General features: G+C 36.7%; 1 protein-coding gene across 1 annotated transcript; it reads right to left on the bottom strand.

The window, feature by feature from the left end:
* Positions 1 to 13,585: 13,585 nt before the first annotated feature.
* Positions 13,586 to 16,175, bottom strand: B0H65DRAFT_98090 (uncharacterized protein). The gene is made up of 2 exons (XM_062831648.1): positions 15,925 to 16,175; positions 13,586 to 15,855 (listed from the first exon to the last, which is right to left on the bottom strand). The coding sequence occupies exons 1-2, from the start codon at positions 16,066 to 16,068 to the stop codon at positions 13,849 to 13,851; spliced, it is 2,151 nt and encodes a 716-aa protein (XP_062684051.1). The 5' UTR covers positions 16,069 to 16,175; the 3' UTR covers positions 13,586 to 13,848.
* Between the last annotated feature and the right edge of the window lie 1,004 nt (positions 16,176 to 17,179).

Raw genomic sequence — 17,179 nt, forward strand, 5'->3', positions numbered from 1 at the left:
CAACGCCTCAACAGCCGTTCGAGAATACGGGAGCCAGCCAATAGGAAGCGCTCAACCCCTGAGGATCGAAAGGAGGGTATTGGAGCGGTTCGGAAGGGAATGACGGGACCCCGCCGGAGCCTTCTGATGGATTGTACGACATTTGTGTAAACACCGGCTTGTGCTTTGTTGTTTGGTGTAGGTGGGTTACGTAGATGGGTTGGTTCCAGGTTGGTTGGGGTGTTGTCGTTACCTAGGGTGTGGTGTTTGTTGTTGACAACGAGGAAGGGTTATCTCCACTTCTTGAAGCCCAACCATGTCATGATATTTCTGTTGTTGTGTTGTTGAATTTGACGATTTGTCGTTTGAGCGGCGGATGCTCCAATGCATTACCCCGGTGTGGGTTGTCTAGACCTAGTTTGTTGTTGTTCTGTTTTGTTGTTATCTTTGTTGTTGTCCTTCTATCATGCCAAGGCATATTCCGTCCCGTTGTTGATATGTCAAAGATGTAGATCGATCTGAGTGGCCAGAAGAAGCTAAACTGCGTGATCACACAATCTCCCCAAGACAAGGCTACGATCTCCATGCCACAGAAAAATCCCAACGATCGTTGAACCCCCCCTCCAATCGGTTTGGGAAGGATGATATGTAGGTAGCAGGACAAGAATGCCTTGGGTAGACCTCCGCATGTGGACTAATGCATCAACAGTTGGAACAGCTTCGACTCGCCTCAGCTCGCCTCGACTGTTAATGGGTGAAAGAAGACTTGGCTTGCAGGTAAATCACTCTAGTTTCGATTTGCAATCTAGGATCGTCATTGCATAATCCACGGTGCTTGATGCCAGTTTACAGTTGTAAGTGTCAGATGTAACGGTGCAGAATTGATGGATTGAAGAGTGTATGTAACTAATTCGCTCAGAAGGTATAGGGGGTGCTAGGGTAACCCAAATATGCCCAGAAATCAGGTAATATTAGGTAGCTAGAGGGCTAACTTCCATATAGTATAGCTAAAACCACCCTTAAATCTAATATACCCCCTCACTTATAAACCTTCTAAATAGAGTAAAAATAAAGCTATTTATAGAGTCTCTCTTCTAATACGTTAATTTCTCTAACTAAATTGTAAATATCCTTTAGAGTATTATTCGGAATCTCCTTATCCATCCCTATTTCCTTACAAATTAATATATGTATTATTCCTATTAATTCCCGAAATTTCTCGTAATCTAATTGTCCTAGAACCTTTGTTAATCTATCGGCTAATATTTTCGTTTCTAAATATTCAATTTCAATCCTTCCCTCTATAATTTCCTACTTTAACTAATAATAATGAATATCAATATACTTTAACTTAATTATTAACTTCGCTATTTTAACAATTAATATACGGATTATTTATATATTATTATAACTGATTACAGGTATATCTTTATCGAAGGTGTCACGGGTCTACTGGATGTGCACGGTAGTAGGGGTGGAACAGAGCTTGAGATTGTTGACAAGGAGGAAAAGGTCTGCAGGCCTTGCCAGCTCTGCAGGAAAAACCTAAGTACTGGAACCCTAGCCAATTAGGGGAAGTGGAACCATAGCCTACCCAGAAGGTCTACAAGCCTGGAAGCCTGGCTCCTAGAGCCAAGTATAACCTCTAGGCGCCAGCCCGTTACATTACCCCCCAACTCCCCCTCCTACGCATAAAGAGTAAAGAAAAATTATTATATAGAATGAAAATCCCTAGAATTAATCCGATAGTTCTAGACCTAGCGGCGTATAAATACGGCCCCGGCATTACAAGTCTGTATAGCCAAGCGGCCTCCTATCCGTACCGCAGCCTCTCTATGTTGAATACTCCTAAGACAACCAAATACCTATATATATAAAGCCAAACGATTAAATAAATGTATAAGAATAACGTAGAGACCTAACTCCTCTATAGCTAGCGTAAAAAGTAATCTATTTTAGAAAATAAGCTCCTAGGAATTATAATACTTTAATACCTACATTGTACGCGTACGCGGGCACTAGAGCGAAAGACCTGTCAATCCTCCCCTACGCGTATTTTTAAATGAGTACTATATATGTAAACCTAGCCTATCTATCCGTGTAAGCCCTCGTCCTATTTATTTTACCGTAGTCTATATAATAAAGCGTTATAGCGAAGAACCTCCTATCTAAGTAAAGTATCTTTACAACCCTCCTTCTTATGAGTACGGTAGCGAGGCTTTAGTATAAATCTCGGCGTAGTTATTAACGACTTATACTTACAAAACAGCTACAATATTATCCTTCTTTGTAGTAATTGTTAAATTACTATATATAGCTGCAGACTATTACGGCCTAATATCGCTGTAAATAGAGACTATCGTTTAACCTTTAGAATCTAAGCGTAAATAGAGCCTTCTAGAAACGAATGTAGTATCTCTGGACTATTTTTCGTCTCTCCGGGCGGTAATGTTTATTTGTAATTATTATGAATTTCGTTATTTTCGGACAAGTCCCTAACCGATTTAACGAAGTAGGCTGTAACTGTATAGCGGCTTTACCTTTATTCTATTTTATAGAGTATTTCTTTACTTAATGTATAAGGGACTATAATTATATACTATAGTGCTGTAGTCCTTGATAAGATATTCCTCCTTTTTATTATTTACGGAGGCTATAAGGTTAGTTTCCAGCCCTTAAAAAAAGGTTTGTAACTATTAAGGTAGTAAAGGGAATAATATTACTTTAATAGGTGGTGAAAGTTTAGAGCGAAACGGCGGGGTCTCTAATTTTCGAATAGTAAACGGTTGGAATAAGAAATGGGAATTTTCTAGATTATTAATATCGTGACCGTTAGTATATAATTTGGTAGTCCTTGTAGGTTTATTGAGATAGGGAGGATTGGCTTCGATTGGGGAGACGGCGGCGGCGGGGCTATAGTTAAAGAGTTCGAATATAACTATTGGATTGATTAAGGCTTTAAAAACGACGAGAGAAAAGGGGTTGTATATGTGGTGTTGAGTCTATAGGGAGGCGGTCTTTATAAATAAGAGAAAAGGTTGTATAGACAGTTGAGAAGAGGCTCTTTAGGGCAGACGTCGAAGGTGGTAGTCTGGAGGGAAAGAAAAGATTAAAGAAGAGGGTCAATAATATATTACGGGTCTATTGGGTGTGTACGGTAGTAGGGGTAGAATAGAGCTTGAGATTGTTGATAAGGAGGAAAAGGTCTGTAGGCTTTGCCAGCTCTGTAGGGAAAACCTAAGTACTGGAACCCTGGCTAATTAGGGGAAGTGGAACTATGGCCCACCCAGAAGGTCTGCAGGCCTAGAAGCCTGGCTCCTAGAGCCAGGCATAACCTCTGAGCGCCAGCTTATTACAGAAGGGAATATTAATCTCCTTATATAAACGTATAATAGCGATAGTTTCCTTAATAACATTGAAAACCGATAATAGCTCTACTTCTATTATTAAAATAAATACTGTCTTTTATTTAATTATACTCTAATTAACTAAATTATTGAAGAGTTTAATTGTAAATTTATACAAATTCTTTCGATTTAGAGAATTGTCGGCATACGACGTATTTAAAGCGATTTCGAATTTCGTTAATTTATTATAATAGAGGGAGAGATTAAAGTACTATTAAAAGTAATATAAAATTTTATTAGTAGCTTTACGATACTAAGGATTGGGATTATAATTATAGTGAACCAATCGATTAGCGGCGAAAGTAATATTAGGCTGGGTAATTACAACGGCGTATATTATAGAGCCGATAACGATTTAATATTCCTAAATCTTATCGAAAGAGGCTACGCTATTGTAAAGTATAAACTCTTTATTATTTATCGGAATGAAGGTGAAAATATAGGGATTCTTAATCAATTTAGTAATTTTATAAATATATTCCCGTTGAAATAATTAAATACAACCTACCTTTCGGTCTCGAATAATTTTAATGCCTAAAAACTATTAAAAATCATAACTATTAATAAATTTATATTTCTCCTCCAGTTTCTTCGTAATTTGTATAACTTTATCGTACTATAATTTATCGAAGGCGAAAATAATATTATTAATGTAATAGAAAATTAAAATTCTATTATATTTAAAGATATATAGGTTTTCGAATAACGGTTTAAACCCTAAGCTTTCGAAGGTCCCGTTAAATTTTTATTATTACAGTAAAGGAATTTGTTAAAAACCGTAGAGGGTCTTAAAGATTTTAAAAATAATATTATACTTTTAATAATTAAGAGGTATACGTATATAAATCTCCTTATTAAAGTAGGCGTTAATAAAGGTATTTATTGTATTATATTAAATAAATTCGAAATTGAATTTAGTAACGTAGGCGATAATTAACCGAAATAAACGACTAATTAACGTAGAAGTATACGTTTTCTTACTATAATTATACTATTAATCTCTTTTAATTATAAAGCGAACTTTTACTTTTAATAACCGATTATATTTATTAAATTTATATATATATACCTATATACAATCGAAGATCTAAAGACTTTTAGTACGGAGAACGTCTTCGTTAATCTTAAGCTATAATTTTATCTCTTTATAGCTATCGAAATAAATTTCCTCTATTTACTTAAAAAAATATTTAAATTATAATATTAGAGATCGTAGTAAAATTTTAAAATTAGAAGGAGGTCTTAACGTTTACTAAAGTCTAATTTACTACCTTTAGAAATTAAGCGGTTAATTTCTACCTTCGTAATTATCTTACCCTACCGTTACTTAATTAATTAAATAAATTTCTTAACGTTAAACGTGGCTTCTTATAATTCGAAAGTCGAAAAGGAAATAGGCTCTAGTAAATTTATTATAAGGTTGGTAGTAAAAATAGTTAGTAATATACTTAACGGGGTAGGGTAATTAAATATAAAATCGATAAATATTTTATTTTAAACGGTAAGTTTTATTAGTTTCGAAATAATTTCGTTACTATCTTTTTAAAATTCGTTATCGAAGAATAACGGTAGGAAAGGGGTAAGATTGTTATTTTCTATATTTTAGGTTATATTAAAGGGTTCGAAATATCGCGTAAATAATTAAGGAAATTAATTAATTTAATTAAATAAATTGGTAGTTTCGTCGCTAATTACCCTTAATCCTTCTTGAAAATTATTAAAGTTCCTTAAATAAATTAAATCTTCGTTAAAGAATATATTACAAATATAGATAATACAATTAATTTATAAATTCTAAATTTAATAAATAGAGGAAATAATATAAGTAGTAAGGAATTTAATCTAGGCCTTTAAATAAAAATTTTTACGCTGTTACTCTTTCTTTTATATAGTGCTTATTATTACGTATACTTTATAACTGTAAATACGTAAATAATGAAAATTAAATTTATAGGGCTCGGTTTATACCCCCTTACGGTAGGCTACGAAGGTATAAAACCGCTTATATAGTAACTTCCAATTATAAAAATACTTAGGCGATCGGTTAATAAAGTAAACCGAAGCTAAAACGATTTAAAACCAAAGGTTGTAAGGGAATTTAACGCTATTTATTATTATATACGCCTTTTCTTTAATTATACCCCCTAAGTATTTTATACTGCTGTTTTAAATTTAAATATTAAATATTGAAGGCTCGAAAATAATAAAGCGTATAATTAATTTATGCCCAATGTATTAATTATTAAATTTATTATTGTATTCGACGTATTTAATTTTAACTTTATATCAGTAACTAATTATATTGATAATTAAAAAGAATCTTTTAATAATAGTTTTAATTATTCGGTTCGCTATATAAATATACTAAATGAATCTAATCTATCGATAGGTAATAAGTATAATATATTTAAAGCTACTTCTCCCTACTTTATATTCGAAGAAATCGATGGCGAAACACTCTCTCGGGCCAAATCCCTTATTTTGTAATTTTCGTTTAATTTATCATTTAATTTTTAGAATACTTTTCGCGTCATACTAATAAATAGCGGGCCTTTTGAATTTAATGCCTTTAATATTATAAAAGTGTTTAAGGATTTAAAAATCGTAATAATCGAATCGTTTATACTAAAATTTAGCGGGCATTTTATATACGTAACGGCTGGTAAAGGAATTAAAGCGATTTCGACGAATAAAAAAGGTAATATAATTAAAAGAAAAGGGTAAATATTTAAAGACCGTTTAATAATAAATTTCTTAAAGGAAATAAAAAAGTAAATTTTTTAATCAGCGGAAGTAATTATTAGGGAGTTTATAATTCTAATGAAGACTTTACTTTCGAAGTAAATATAATAATATAAAATTTATAGTAAAGTTAAAGTAAAAGGTTACTTTTTTCAACCGTAATTTTAAAATTCCCCTCTTTCTTTATACTTCTATATTAATAGTCCTAAAACCTTTAATAGGTATTTAAAATTCACTAGCCTAAATACAATCTTTTAGGGACGGTATTCGAAACGAAGAGAAATAATTAATTTCGTTAGAAATATAAATAAAAGCTCCGGAATCGAAGATTATAAAATTTTTAAATAAATAAATATTACCCTTATTGCTACTCGTATTGAAAGTACACTATTTAACGACAAATATTAAATTGCAAGTACCGATTTCTTATCTCCTTTAATTTTTCGAAGTAATAATCTACGTAAAAGTAATAAAGCGGTCCCGTATTTAATTCCTAATTTTCTTAACCTCTTTACTAATTTTAAAATACTTTTCGAAATTCTTATTAATAAGCTTTTAAATAGGGCCGCTTAACTTTTATTTGGGATTATCCTTAATTTTAAATATTAAATACTAGTAGCGCGTTATTAGGTAATGGCTTCGTTCGTAAACTTTATAAAGCGGCGTAATACTTCCTCTCTTTTTCGACTGTAAAAAATCTTTTACATTTTTATCTACGTTACATTTCTTCCTTATATTTACCTTCCGCTTCTTTTTACAATTAAAATTAAAAATGTCCTCCTGATTAAATACGAACTCTTATAAATCAAAACGGCTAATACCCTAAGCGTTACGAACTTTAGCCTTTTTAAAATTAATTAATAGTATAATACGTTTTAATATACTAACCCTTTTAAAATTAGCGGATACGTCCTTATATTTTAAAAATATCTCTTCGAATTCGTTATCGAACTTCTAAAAATTGCTAGCTTAAATAGGCTTATATTTATAAATTATATTAATAAAATTAATAAATTATAAAGTAGGGGAAATTACTTTACTAATTCCGAATCTCTTCCCATCTGTAATATGGATTTCCTAATCAAATAATTACTTTTCGAAATCCTTAGGTTACTTCTTTATAATTTCTTTAATAAAGGTTTAATAATTTCGACGAATTTTAGTAATTTAATCGATAAGTCGATAATTAATTTAATTTTTAATTTTTCTAAATCAATTGCAAGTAGATTTATACTATTTAAATGAAGTATTAGTATAGTAGGCGGCAATATAAATATTTATTTAATTACAAATTCGGGTATTAGCGTTATTGAAGTCTTTCTAATACTTATAGCGAACGTTATACGGATTATTAATTTAATTATATACTATTTCATCGGCAATTATTAAATTAATAGAGGGGTTAATAATTATATCTTCCCTAATATCCTATTCGGTATAATATTTATTATCCTCCTCTTCTTCTTCTTCGTCTTCTTCTTCCAAACTTCTTCCCTCATCGTCTTCGTTAGCGCTAGTAGCGGCTTCTTCTTAGAATTAAATAGTAGTAGTAGTTTTAATAATAATACTATTCGTATTAGTAATTATAGTAATAATAATTATTATGGTTATAATTACGCCCTTTTTAACCCGGATTCTTCTATTGAATTTAATGAACTCCTTCTTTACCGCCAAAAAGCGGTCCTTTACTTACTTAATAAGGAAGAAGTCTTCTTTCGGGGGTAGAACCCTCTACATTATAAATCCTTCTTTAAATAATTAATTATTAAAGTGCTAATTATTGCTAGCAAGTCTCTTAAGAGCTTTATATTAATTAGGCCAGTTGGTAGGGGTATTAAAGATAATTGTAATAGCCTTATTGGTAGATTCCTTTAATAAAGATATAATTAACGTTATTAGTTTCGTAGGGATATTACTTAGAATCGATAATCGTAGTATTAAACGTAAATACGCAAATCAGATTATTAATTGTCAAATATAATGGTATAAAATTAATAGATTGAAGAGTGTGTATGACTAACTCGCTTAGAAAGTATAGAGGGTACTGGGGTAACCTAAATATACCTAGAAATTAGGCAATATTAGGTGGCTAGAGCGCTAACCTCTATATAGTATGGCTAAAACCACCCTTGAATCTAACAGTAAGCACTAAGGCACGTTCACAGGAATGCAGAGGTAATTATCAAATAGGGGAGCTATAAGGTGAATGTAATAAGGCTCTGTTATTCGAGGCTGCTATGTGCTTGGGCTTATTAGGTTGATAGCTTCCCCTTAATAAGGGTGTACCGTGGTGCTCTCCTACTAGATGCTTTGTCTGGATCATAACAATGGCTCTTGTTGCTGCAAGTAGGGTTAGTGTTAATTTGGTGGGCTATATCTAGCTAGTAAAACGAGGATTCTATAAAAGGACTAGCCTCCTAGCTATCCCAATAGCGCTGTAGACCTTCCTAATACTCTAGGATCTCCCAATTTATATATATAGTTTTTCTACTCCACACACTCAATTAATACAGCGATTAACCTATATTCTCTATATTTACATAACCGTACAATCTAATAATTAACAATTACAGTTTTGAATGATAGAAGGCCCTATTCAACGTAGGAAGATTTTACTAACTTACGGTTAAATACTATAGTAAAATAATTATAAAAGTAGAATTAGAGCGCTTTTCCTAAAAAGACAAAATTATTACCCAAAAGGAATTTGATTTTCTCGTCTTTATAAATAAATTTTAGACTCTTTACCGTTAAAAATTACTACTACTACTAAAGAATTACAAATTTTTTAATTACTACCTTTTTAGAAACCTCTTTAAAGAAATAGAATAAATCTATTTTAATAACTATAAAGAAATAAAAATTTAAATAGAAGTCGATAGGGGCGAATTAAGGATTAAGGGGAAGTAATTACTCGATTATATATAAGTATATACGTATAAATTCTTTAAAAATAATAAATTTAATAAAGTTAAAATACGTTTCATTATACGTAAAGATTAATAAAAGAAGGAAGTAGGATAAAAAACGTATATTTTTATATTCGCTGGCCAATCCTTCTGTACCTTTATCGCTATAATTATACGCTTTAACTTCGAAGTCATTTAATACGACGCCGTTAATACCTTTATTAACGCTTATATAAACAAGGAAACTTATATACGTATACCTCCAAGATACTAAATACTAAATAAAGTCTTAAAAATTATAACGGCGTTATGAGAATCATAGCGTTCTCCGCTTTTCTAGTAACGCGAATTTACTAATACGTTTACTATTCTAAATTTTAAAATAGTCCTAAAGGAACCCTATATTCTTATTAATAATAGCGTACTCGTTTTCTATTTTATTAATAATATTATCTTTACCTTCTACCGTTATAAAAGTAAAGAAGCCCATAAGTATATAAATAACTTTAAATAGTAATACTATTTTATTAAAAATAACAAATTATAATAATTCTTAAATATTAAAATTATATAAGACTATAGAGTATAAAAGATTTAATTATTTTAACAATTATACTTGTAGAAAATATACCGCTTTATAAATAATAAAAAAGTAATATAACTACCTATAATTAATATCGAACTTATACCCTTCAAAAATAAAGCTTTTAATAAATTAATATACTAATATTAAATTAAAATCGGCTCTATTCTTTACGTAATAATTATAACGCGACCGGATATTACTTTTATTATAGACCGCTTTGCTAAGTATAATTATAACCCTATCTAAATTATTATAAGGTTATAGATAAAATATTATACTACTTATACGCTACTATAAATATAGCGTTATATTATAGAAGCGAAGACACCTTATGAATTGCGTTAAATACGTCCCTTATGAATAATTCTATAAATTGAAAGAGTTTATAAGACTTTATAATTAAACTCTTTAGCAATTTAGTATATTAGGGAGCTACTAAATAAATAACTATAGTTATATTCACGATTGAAGTAGAATTTATAAACGTAGTAAAAGAAATTATATTTATAATACGTTTAATACGAAGCTTAATTGTAAAATTCGTAGACCCTATCCTTACTATCGATTATAATAATAAGTAGACGATTAGGGTAGTAACGGTCGAGGCTTCTAAACTAATAATTAAATTAAAGTACGTAGATATTTATAAGTATTGGCTCAAATAAGAGGTTACAATTAGGACTATTAAGATTAAGTATTTAGAGATAGTAAAGATGCCTACAAACGGTTTGATACAGGAAACCAGGGGTTTCCAGCACCTTGTAGAATAGTCTAGTTTAGTTATAGAGGTTCTGGTTGCTAGGCTTGGGACAAAGGTTCTTAGAACCTTTATTGCCAGCCTAGTACTTAAGACTCGGCTATACTCTAGCTTCCAGACCTTCCTCTTCTTCTCATTATCATTACTTAAAATACAACAAATATACTAGCTTCATCCCATAGCGCCCTATATCTAATATTCTTTGTAAATCCTCGTATTAAATAGTAGCTACAACTATACGGTTACAATAACCCGCCGTTCCTTAAGCGATCTTACTATTTATTACCACAATCTTCGCCGACTATACGTCGATCGACAACCTCTATTATCACCACTCTCAAATACAATTTAACTCTACCGTTAAAGTCGTAGTCCAGACGAGGAACCAATATAGCCAATACTAAACAACAATTACTCAAACGATCCCTCCAATTTATTATTACAAGTCCTCTTTATTAAATTGACTACAACAACAAATTACCAGATCCAACCTCCAAGCAATACACTAAATCGTAATAGGCCCATTGCCCACGAACTAAATCACTACATTACTCTCAAGTACAATCTAGCTTAGCCATTAAGGTATAGCCCAAACGAAGAACGAATATAACGTCATAGTAAAACAGCAAAATTACCAACAAATTACCAAATTAACTTTAAAACGATATGCCAAAGCATTGAATAAAGCACCTCGTTACAAAACCGACAACACCTCCATCAAACGCACTTCCGCCCAAGCAATTTCTCAAAACAATAACACTACCATACTAAATCGTAGTAAACATAGTAAAAATAAGGATCCCCTCTTCCAACTAAGTTGTAGTAAGCTAAACGACACTCTATTTACGCTATCATCGCGAACTTAGCGCTCCCAAAACAAACACTCAACTCGACCGTCCTCCTCGAACTTCCACCCTTTAACACCCCTCCAAAAACAACAACAACGACGCGCTTCACGAACTCGCCCTCCTTAACAACTTATAACCTTACGCTCACAGTAACCAAAAGCTTCAAAATACCCCCAAACTTCTTTCAAGTACCGTTTGATTAAATCGTAGTAGATCAAACGCAAAACGAAAGACTAAAATATCTCAAACTTCTTTCACTAAGACAACCAAGCGCACCAAGTTTACCGTTCTAACAACTTTATCACCGCGCTTCAAAACAAGAACAGAAGCTTCCAATAGCCGCCCCACTTTCAAAACATTCAAACTTCTTTCACAATAAAACCTTTAAGCTTACTTTACTTACAAAAGATACTACCCTCCCACCCAGCAAAATAAAACAAGGGAGGAATAACAATAACTTCCCTAGCCTATCACAAGTAACAAGGACGTTACCCTTTTCTTCTATTACCAGCATATAAATATGCCTTCTATAGCCTCGGATACCCTAATAATTCCCGAATATCCCCAGTATTACCTCTACAACTCGCCATCATTAAGCATCGGCTTGCTCCAGTATCAATACAAACTTTACAGCTCATTCCCCCTATTCTTAACAACAAGCAAAGCAACTCGACCGTCCCCGCCTTCAAGAAATCGTCAACTCTCTACACCTATCACAACAACAACAACAATATAGCATCACCACTTCTATAGCTAACTACTGTACTACACAACGACCTCGCTATCAACCTAACAATCTATATCTAACAGCCTTTGCCACCTCCTTACAACTCGTACCAACCCTCTAGCAATCTTGCCATTCATACAGGCATTAATAAAAGACTCCAGATTTCTCAGCAGCACTAACACTTTTAGCACTTTCCACACTTTCAACACTTTCAACACTTTCAACACTTTCAACACTTTCAACACTTTCAACACTTTCAACACTCATCTTTCGGCATCTCTTTTTCACTTCTTTCTTTCACCAACTACCAACAAGGTTAACAACTCTTTAGCACCCCTTTTCAACTCTAACAACTTTACCAAACCCTCTATTAGTCAACCATTAATATAGGCAACCAACTATTACTACCTTACTTAGCGGACCTCGCTATTTCTCGCCTTCCTTTCGCTTCATTCGTTCTACCCTTATTTTCTTAGGGCCTTCCTAAACCGCCTCCTAGCTTCTCGGACTTCAACGGACCTCTACAGACTTTATCCATCTTCGCTCTGTCAACCTGATGCATCCCGTTGCGCCCCGGATCATCCTGAAGACCTGGAGGATATCGGAGGAGACCTAGATATTGTCGGAGGAGACCTGGAACTTATCGGAGGAGACCTGGATGTTCATGACCATTGAGGACAATGGCTTTTCTTTTATTAAGCGGCATTTAATACAGGAAACTAGGGGTTTCCAACACCTTATAGAATAGTCTAGTTTAGTCATAGAGGTTCTGGTTGCCTAGCTTGGGACAAAGGTTCTTTAGAACCTTTGTTGCCAGCCCAGTACATAAGACTGGGCTGTGCCCTGGCTTCCAGACCTTCCTCTTCTTCTCATCATCATTATTTAGAATATAACAGATACACTAGCTTCATCCCATGGCGCCCCGTATCTAGTATTCTTCGTAGATCCCCGTGTTACGGTTTAACGAAGGTGCTATTTGCGTAAAAGTATATAAAATTCAAGGGATTACTAGGTATAGCTTCAATTAAGGAGAAGAAGAAAAAAAAGAGATATGTAATAGATTATATTAAATTAAAAAATATAGAGGAGATAGTTAGGAATAGAAAGGCAATATGTAAATAGCTTTAGCTTCGTCCCTAAAATAGGGGATTTTAGTTGGGGAGGTGTGTTAATTTGGTGGGCTATATCTAGCCAATAAAACGAAAGTTCTATAAGAGGACTAGCCTCCCAGCTACCCCAACAGCGCTGCAAACCTTCCTAATACTCTGGGATCCCCCAACCTATATATGCAATCTTTCTACTCTACATACTCAATCAATATAACGATCAACCCATATTCTCTACATTCACATAACCGTGCAATCTGACAGTAAGAGCGGGTAAGGTTGGCCACCTGGTCGCATACCTACCTCTTTCTACTCGGAACCAGAAGGGTGGGAGAATTTCGTTTCCTGTTGTGTATCCCGAGATGCCGCGATGTACGCAAGGTGAGGCTCTAAAGTGCCGTTTTGAAGCCACCACAAGTGGTGACGACGAATCTATGTATAGAGTCCCGGCAGCCTTGTTTGAAGTGGTGCCTCCGAAAATGATCGGACCTTCTTGATGTTCCGTCAGGGCATATCAACAGATCTAAGTCTGTCTGCTGTGTTTCTGAATAGTAATGGGCGAAAGCGGCCTAGATATCTCTGTTGGATGGACGCACAAAACAATCCAGACAACGGACCTGCGGCTTCTGTGATATAAATCGATATCATTATTGTTCGCTAGTAACAGCAAAACAACTATTGCTGATACACGCCAAATTAATGACTTTCTGTCGAACCATACCGTACTATTCAGGCATAGAGCCTGGTCTTCATGTCTCCTCGTTTTCGCCCTGTGTCCGTGTCTGTCTCAGACGCAGAAATGGAAACCCTTCTTGATCGTTTGATACTGCGCTGGTTCAATAGTGCACCAGGCAGCATCAGCCTTGGTGCTATGCACCTGTGTTGCCTCCGTCGGTGCATTCCTTCCCGTCTGCCTCTTCTTTACTGTCTGCCTCCCCCTTGGGGTCTGCCTTGCTCTTCCTAACTGCCTCCCCCTTCTTACTCCATCGCCATGGCTTTGATGAGCAGTAGAATTGTCACTCACAGTAGTTGTCGGACCGGTTGTATCGACTGACTGAGGCCGACCAAACATCATCGGACCTGGGTATGGCAAAGTTCCCGCCAGTGAAATGGACGGGTCAAAGGAGATGAACACAAGAGCCTTTTCCTTACTGCCACAAGACGCACCCGCAGCATACACAAACGAACGCTCGTCCCAATCGCCAGTGATTTCGCCCGCGTAGTTTGGCGGACTGAGGATTTCGTAGAGTTGGGCTAAAGCCGGGTTGGGAGATTTGGGGTCGTGGTCGGGTGGCCAAGAAACGGGTTCTTCGTGTTTGTACATTTTGTATACTTCTTCGAAGTGTTTCTCCGCAACTGATAATGAGCCTTTCTCTTTCGCAGAGCGGCTCCAATCCTCAATCTCTTCTGGCCTCCGGCGATGTCGCGTACCTCCCCGAATGCGCATCCGTCGTTTGTCCGAATTCGATGGTGATAAGTCCACTAGGTCAAGGAACGTTTGGCAAGACGGATGATATGACAGGATCGGGCATTTATTGCGAAGGAATATCGGTCCTTTGGAGCTGTCATCTCCAGGATGGACAGTTTGAGGGTCCCTTGGAGGTAGGATTCTAGGTGGCCTGTCACCTCGTTGATGATTTGATTCCGACTCGCCAGGTCCTGATATGCCATCCTCTGGGTGAACTTCCGCATTACCATGGTCAGGTTCATTGCCTGAATTACCCAGGTAACCTGGGCTTATGCTGGTTCCACCGAAGTTGTTTCCACTGGTGTTGCTTCCATCGGAGCCATCTTCATTGGAGTCGGATACAAAGTGACTTGCGCTTTCACTAGGCCATTTAATCGTAGTTGTATAGTAGGTACGTGTTGCGGAGGAGCTCCTTTTGATCCATTCTCTCCGCGACTCCACAACCTTGATCTCACCCGTTGCTTCATCTTTGAACATTCTCATGAACGTCCACCTATGGTCCATTGGCCCGTCCAGATGATTTCTCCGCAACAGCCGGTCGGGTCCGAGTTTGGCCACAACGTTGAAAGCCAGAGGAAATCTTAGGCAATGATAAGGCGACACCCAATCGCCTTCCTCTTCTTCGAGGTCGCTATGGTTTGAAAGCGAGTAAATGTGACCGTCGAGAATTTCGAAGCAATGCGTGATGCCTATTTCAAATGGCTGAAAGTGAAAGCCAAACAAGCGTAAGCGAGTAGAGAGATGCCATGCGTTGGCTAGAATATTGTAGGCGTTCCAGCATATTGATCGTCCTTCCTGATAGCGAGATCTGTGGATGAGAAATAGGACCTTGTCGTTGTTTCGTACCGCGACCCTCTTAGGTTCGAAATCTTGTAGTAGACGTCGCGCAGTAAGAACTTTGCGGTCCTGAGCACTAAAGACAACGAGCGACCCCGCATAGACTGAACCACAATCACATCCACTTGTACAGGGCTCCTTATAGTAGTATAAACAGGAGACGATGTTGTTCGAAACGTTGAGAGGCCGAAACCGATAATTGCGTATCTTGCGAGACTCGGGGATCGCTTCATCAAGAAGGAGTCGAATGTTGACAACGATTTCGTCGACTGCGGACCCATGGAGGTTTAATATTCGAAGTTGGTCATGTCGGATGTAACACAGCACGCCATCTCGGTATATCCAGTCCTCGCCAAAGCCAACGACAGCTGCCAAGTAGGGGGTGACCGAAGAGATGGATTGGCGGCGTTTCATCAAGCGTCGAAGTTCGTGGGCATAGTTCTTGGTAACGTGGGCGTTTTGAGTCTCTGTTGCTGCCGGTGCTTTGCTCTGTGCCACAAGCATGAAAGTTAGCTTCCACAGACGAAGAAATAGGGGTACCGTGCGGCGGGACAGCACCTCAAGCAGTCGTTTTGCTATGTTCGATTCTGTCACCAGAGACCTTAGATGCCTACAGGTGAGACTCAGTTGCCAAACATGGTCAAGGTCGAGCTCGTCCAGCACGTAGCTGACCATCTCGTACGGCAGCTTAAGCAGTGACATGATGTCAGTAGCTGTGTTCTCTGCAATCTCCTGGCGGGACCTCAAAGAGTGACGTATGCCATGAATTGAGCAGGAATTTGTTGAAATCGGAAGAAGGAAATAAGACGAAAGTGAGAGTGAAGTGGATATAACTTAGACAGGAGGTGGACAAGTGCACGGAGGCAAGAGTTCGTCAAGCAAGCTCAAGCGAACTTATACCTTCTTCCCAGCGAACAATGTTAAGCAAGAGCAAGCGAGGGAGGAGTGAAAGTGATGGGGCCTGTCACCTGCCGCGAGGCTCGTCGGTTGGTTTAGAATTGGAAAGTTTCCCTCTTGGGAAGGATCCCTCCCACCACCGGCCCCGCTCCCAGGCCTTAGGTCAGTTTAACCACACAACATTGATTCATCAACGATGCTGAAATTTCTCACTGATTTTTCTGCATGTTAGTTGACTTGTGTTTTTCTTCATATGCGTGAGGCGGAACAGGAACTCACTGTCTCATACGTCTGATGAGGGGGCCATGGTCGCGAAGGTGGTGATTCGGCCCCAGGGCACTTGCCCCGGGACGACATCATGATGGTTCAGATGGAGGAGTTACCTCAATGTTGCGGCTCTGCTGAGCATGGGCTGGAAATTATTGACACAATGCGGCGGCCAAAGAGGAAAATGCCAAAATGGAACACAAGGGGGCACGGGATGTCGGGTTGAGATCGGGTCAAGTTCCCTTCTCTTTCAGCTTGCCGAGAAGTTTCCCGCTGTGCTGACCTTGCAAGGTGACCGTTTGCGCAGGTACGGTGACAGCAACTGGTGCCATGCAGTGTCAGAGCTGTTAAGACCTTATTTTGAGCCGCACCTTTACCCTTGCCAAGTGGAACCCCGCACCCAAGCGAAGTGTTGCGGCTTGTTCCCAGCGGGCACTCCTTCCTTTCCAACCTCCCAATCCTTCGTTCTTTCTTCCAACTTAACTGTTCACATCGCATTCTGCCTCACTCCCTTCGCTTTACCATCTACATTACCTCGGCATTGGAAAAAACGGTCCGTTTCTCGTACCACGACAGAGCCGCTTTAATTATCACTTCATGTTACTCCAAGCCCAATAAGGGAGCGCCTCGAGACCCTGCAACGGTGGTG

The sequence above is a fragment of the Neurospora tetraspora genome, assembly GCF_033439725.1.
Source record: "Neurospora tetraspora strain CBS 560.94 chromosome Unknown B0H65scaffold_2, whole genome shotgun sequence".
NCBI lineage: Eukaryota > Fungi > Ascomycota > Sordariomycetes > Sordariales > Sordariaceae > Neurospora > Neurospora tetraspora.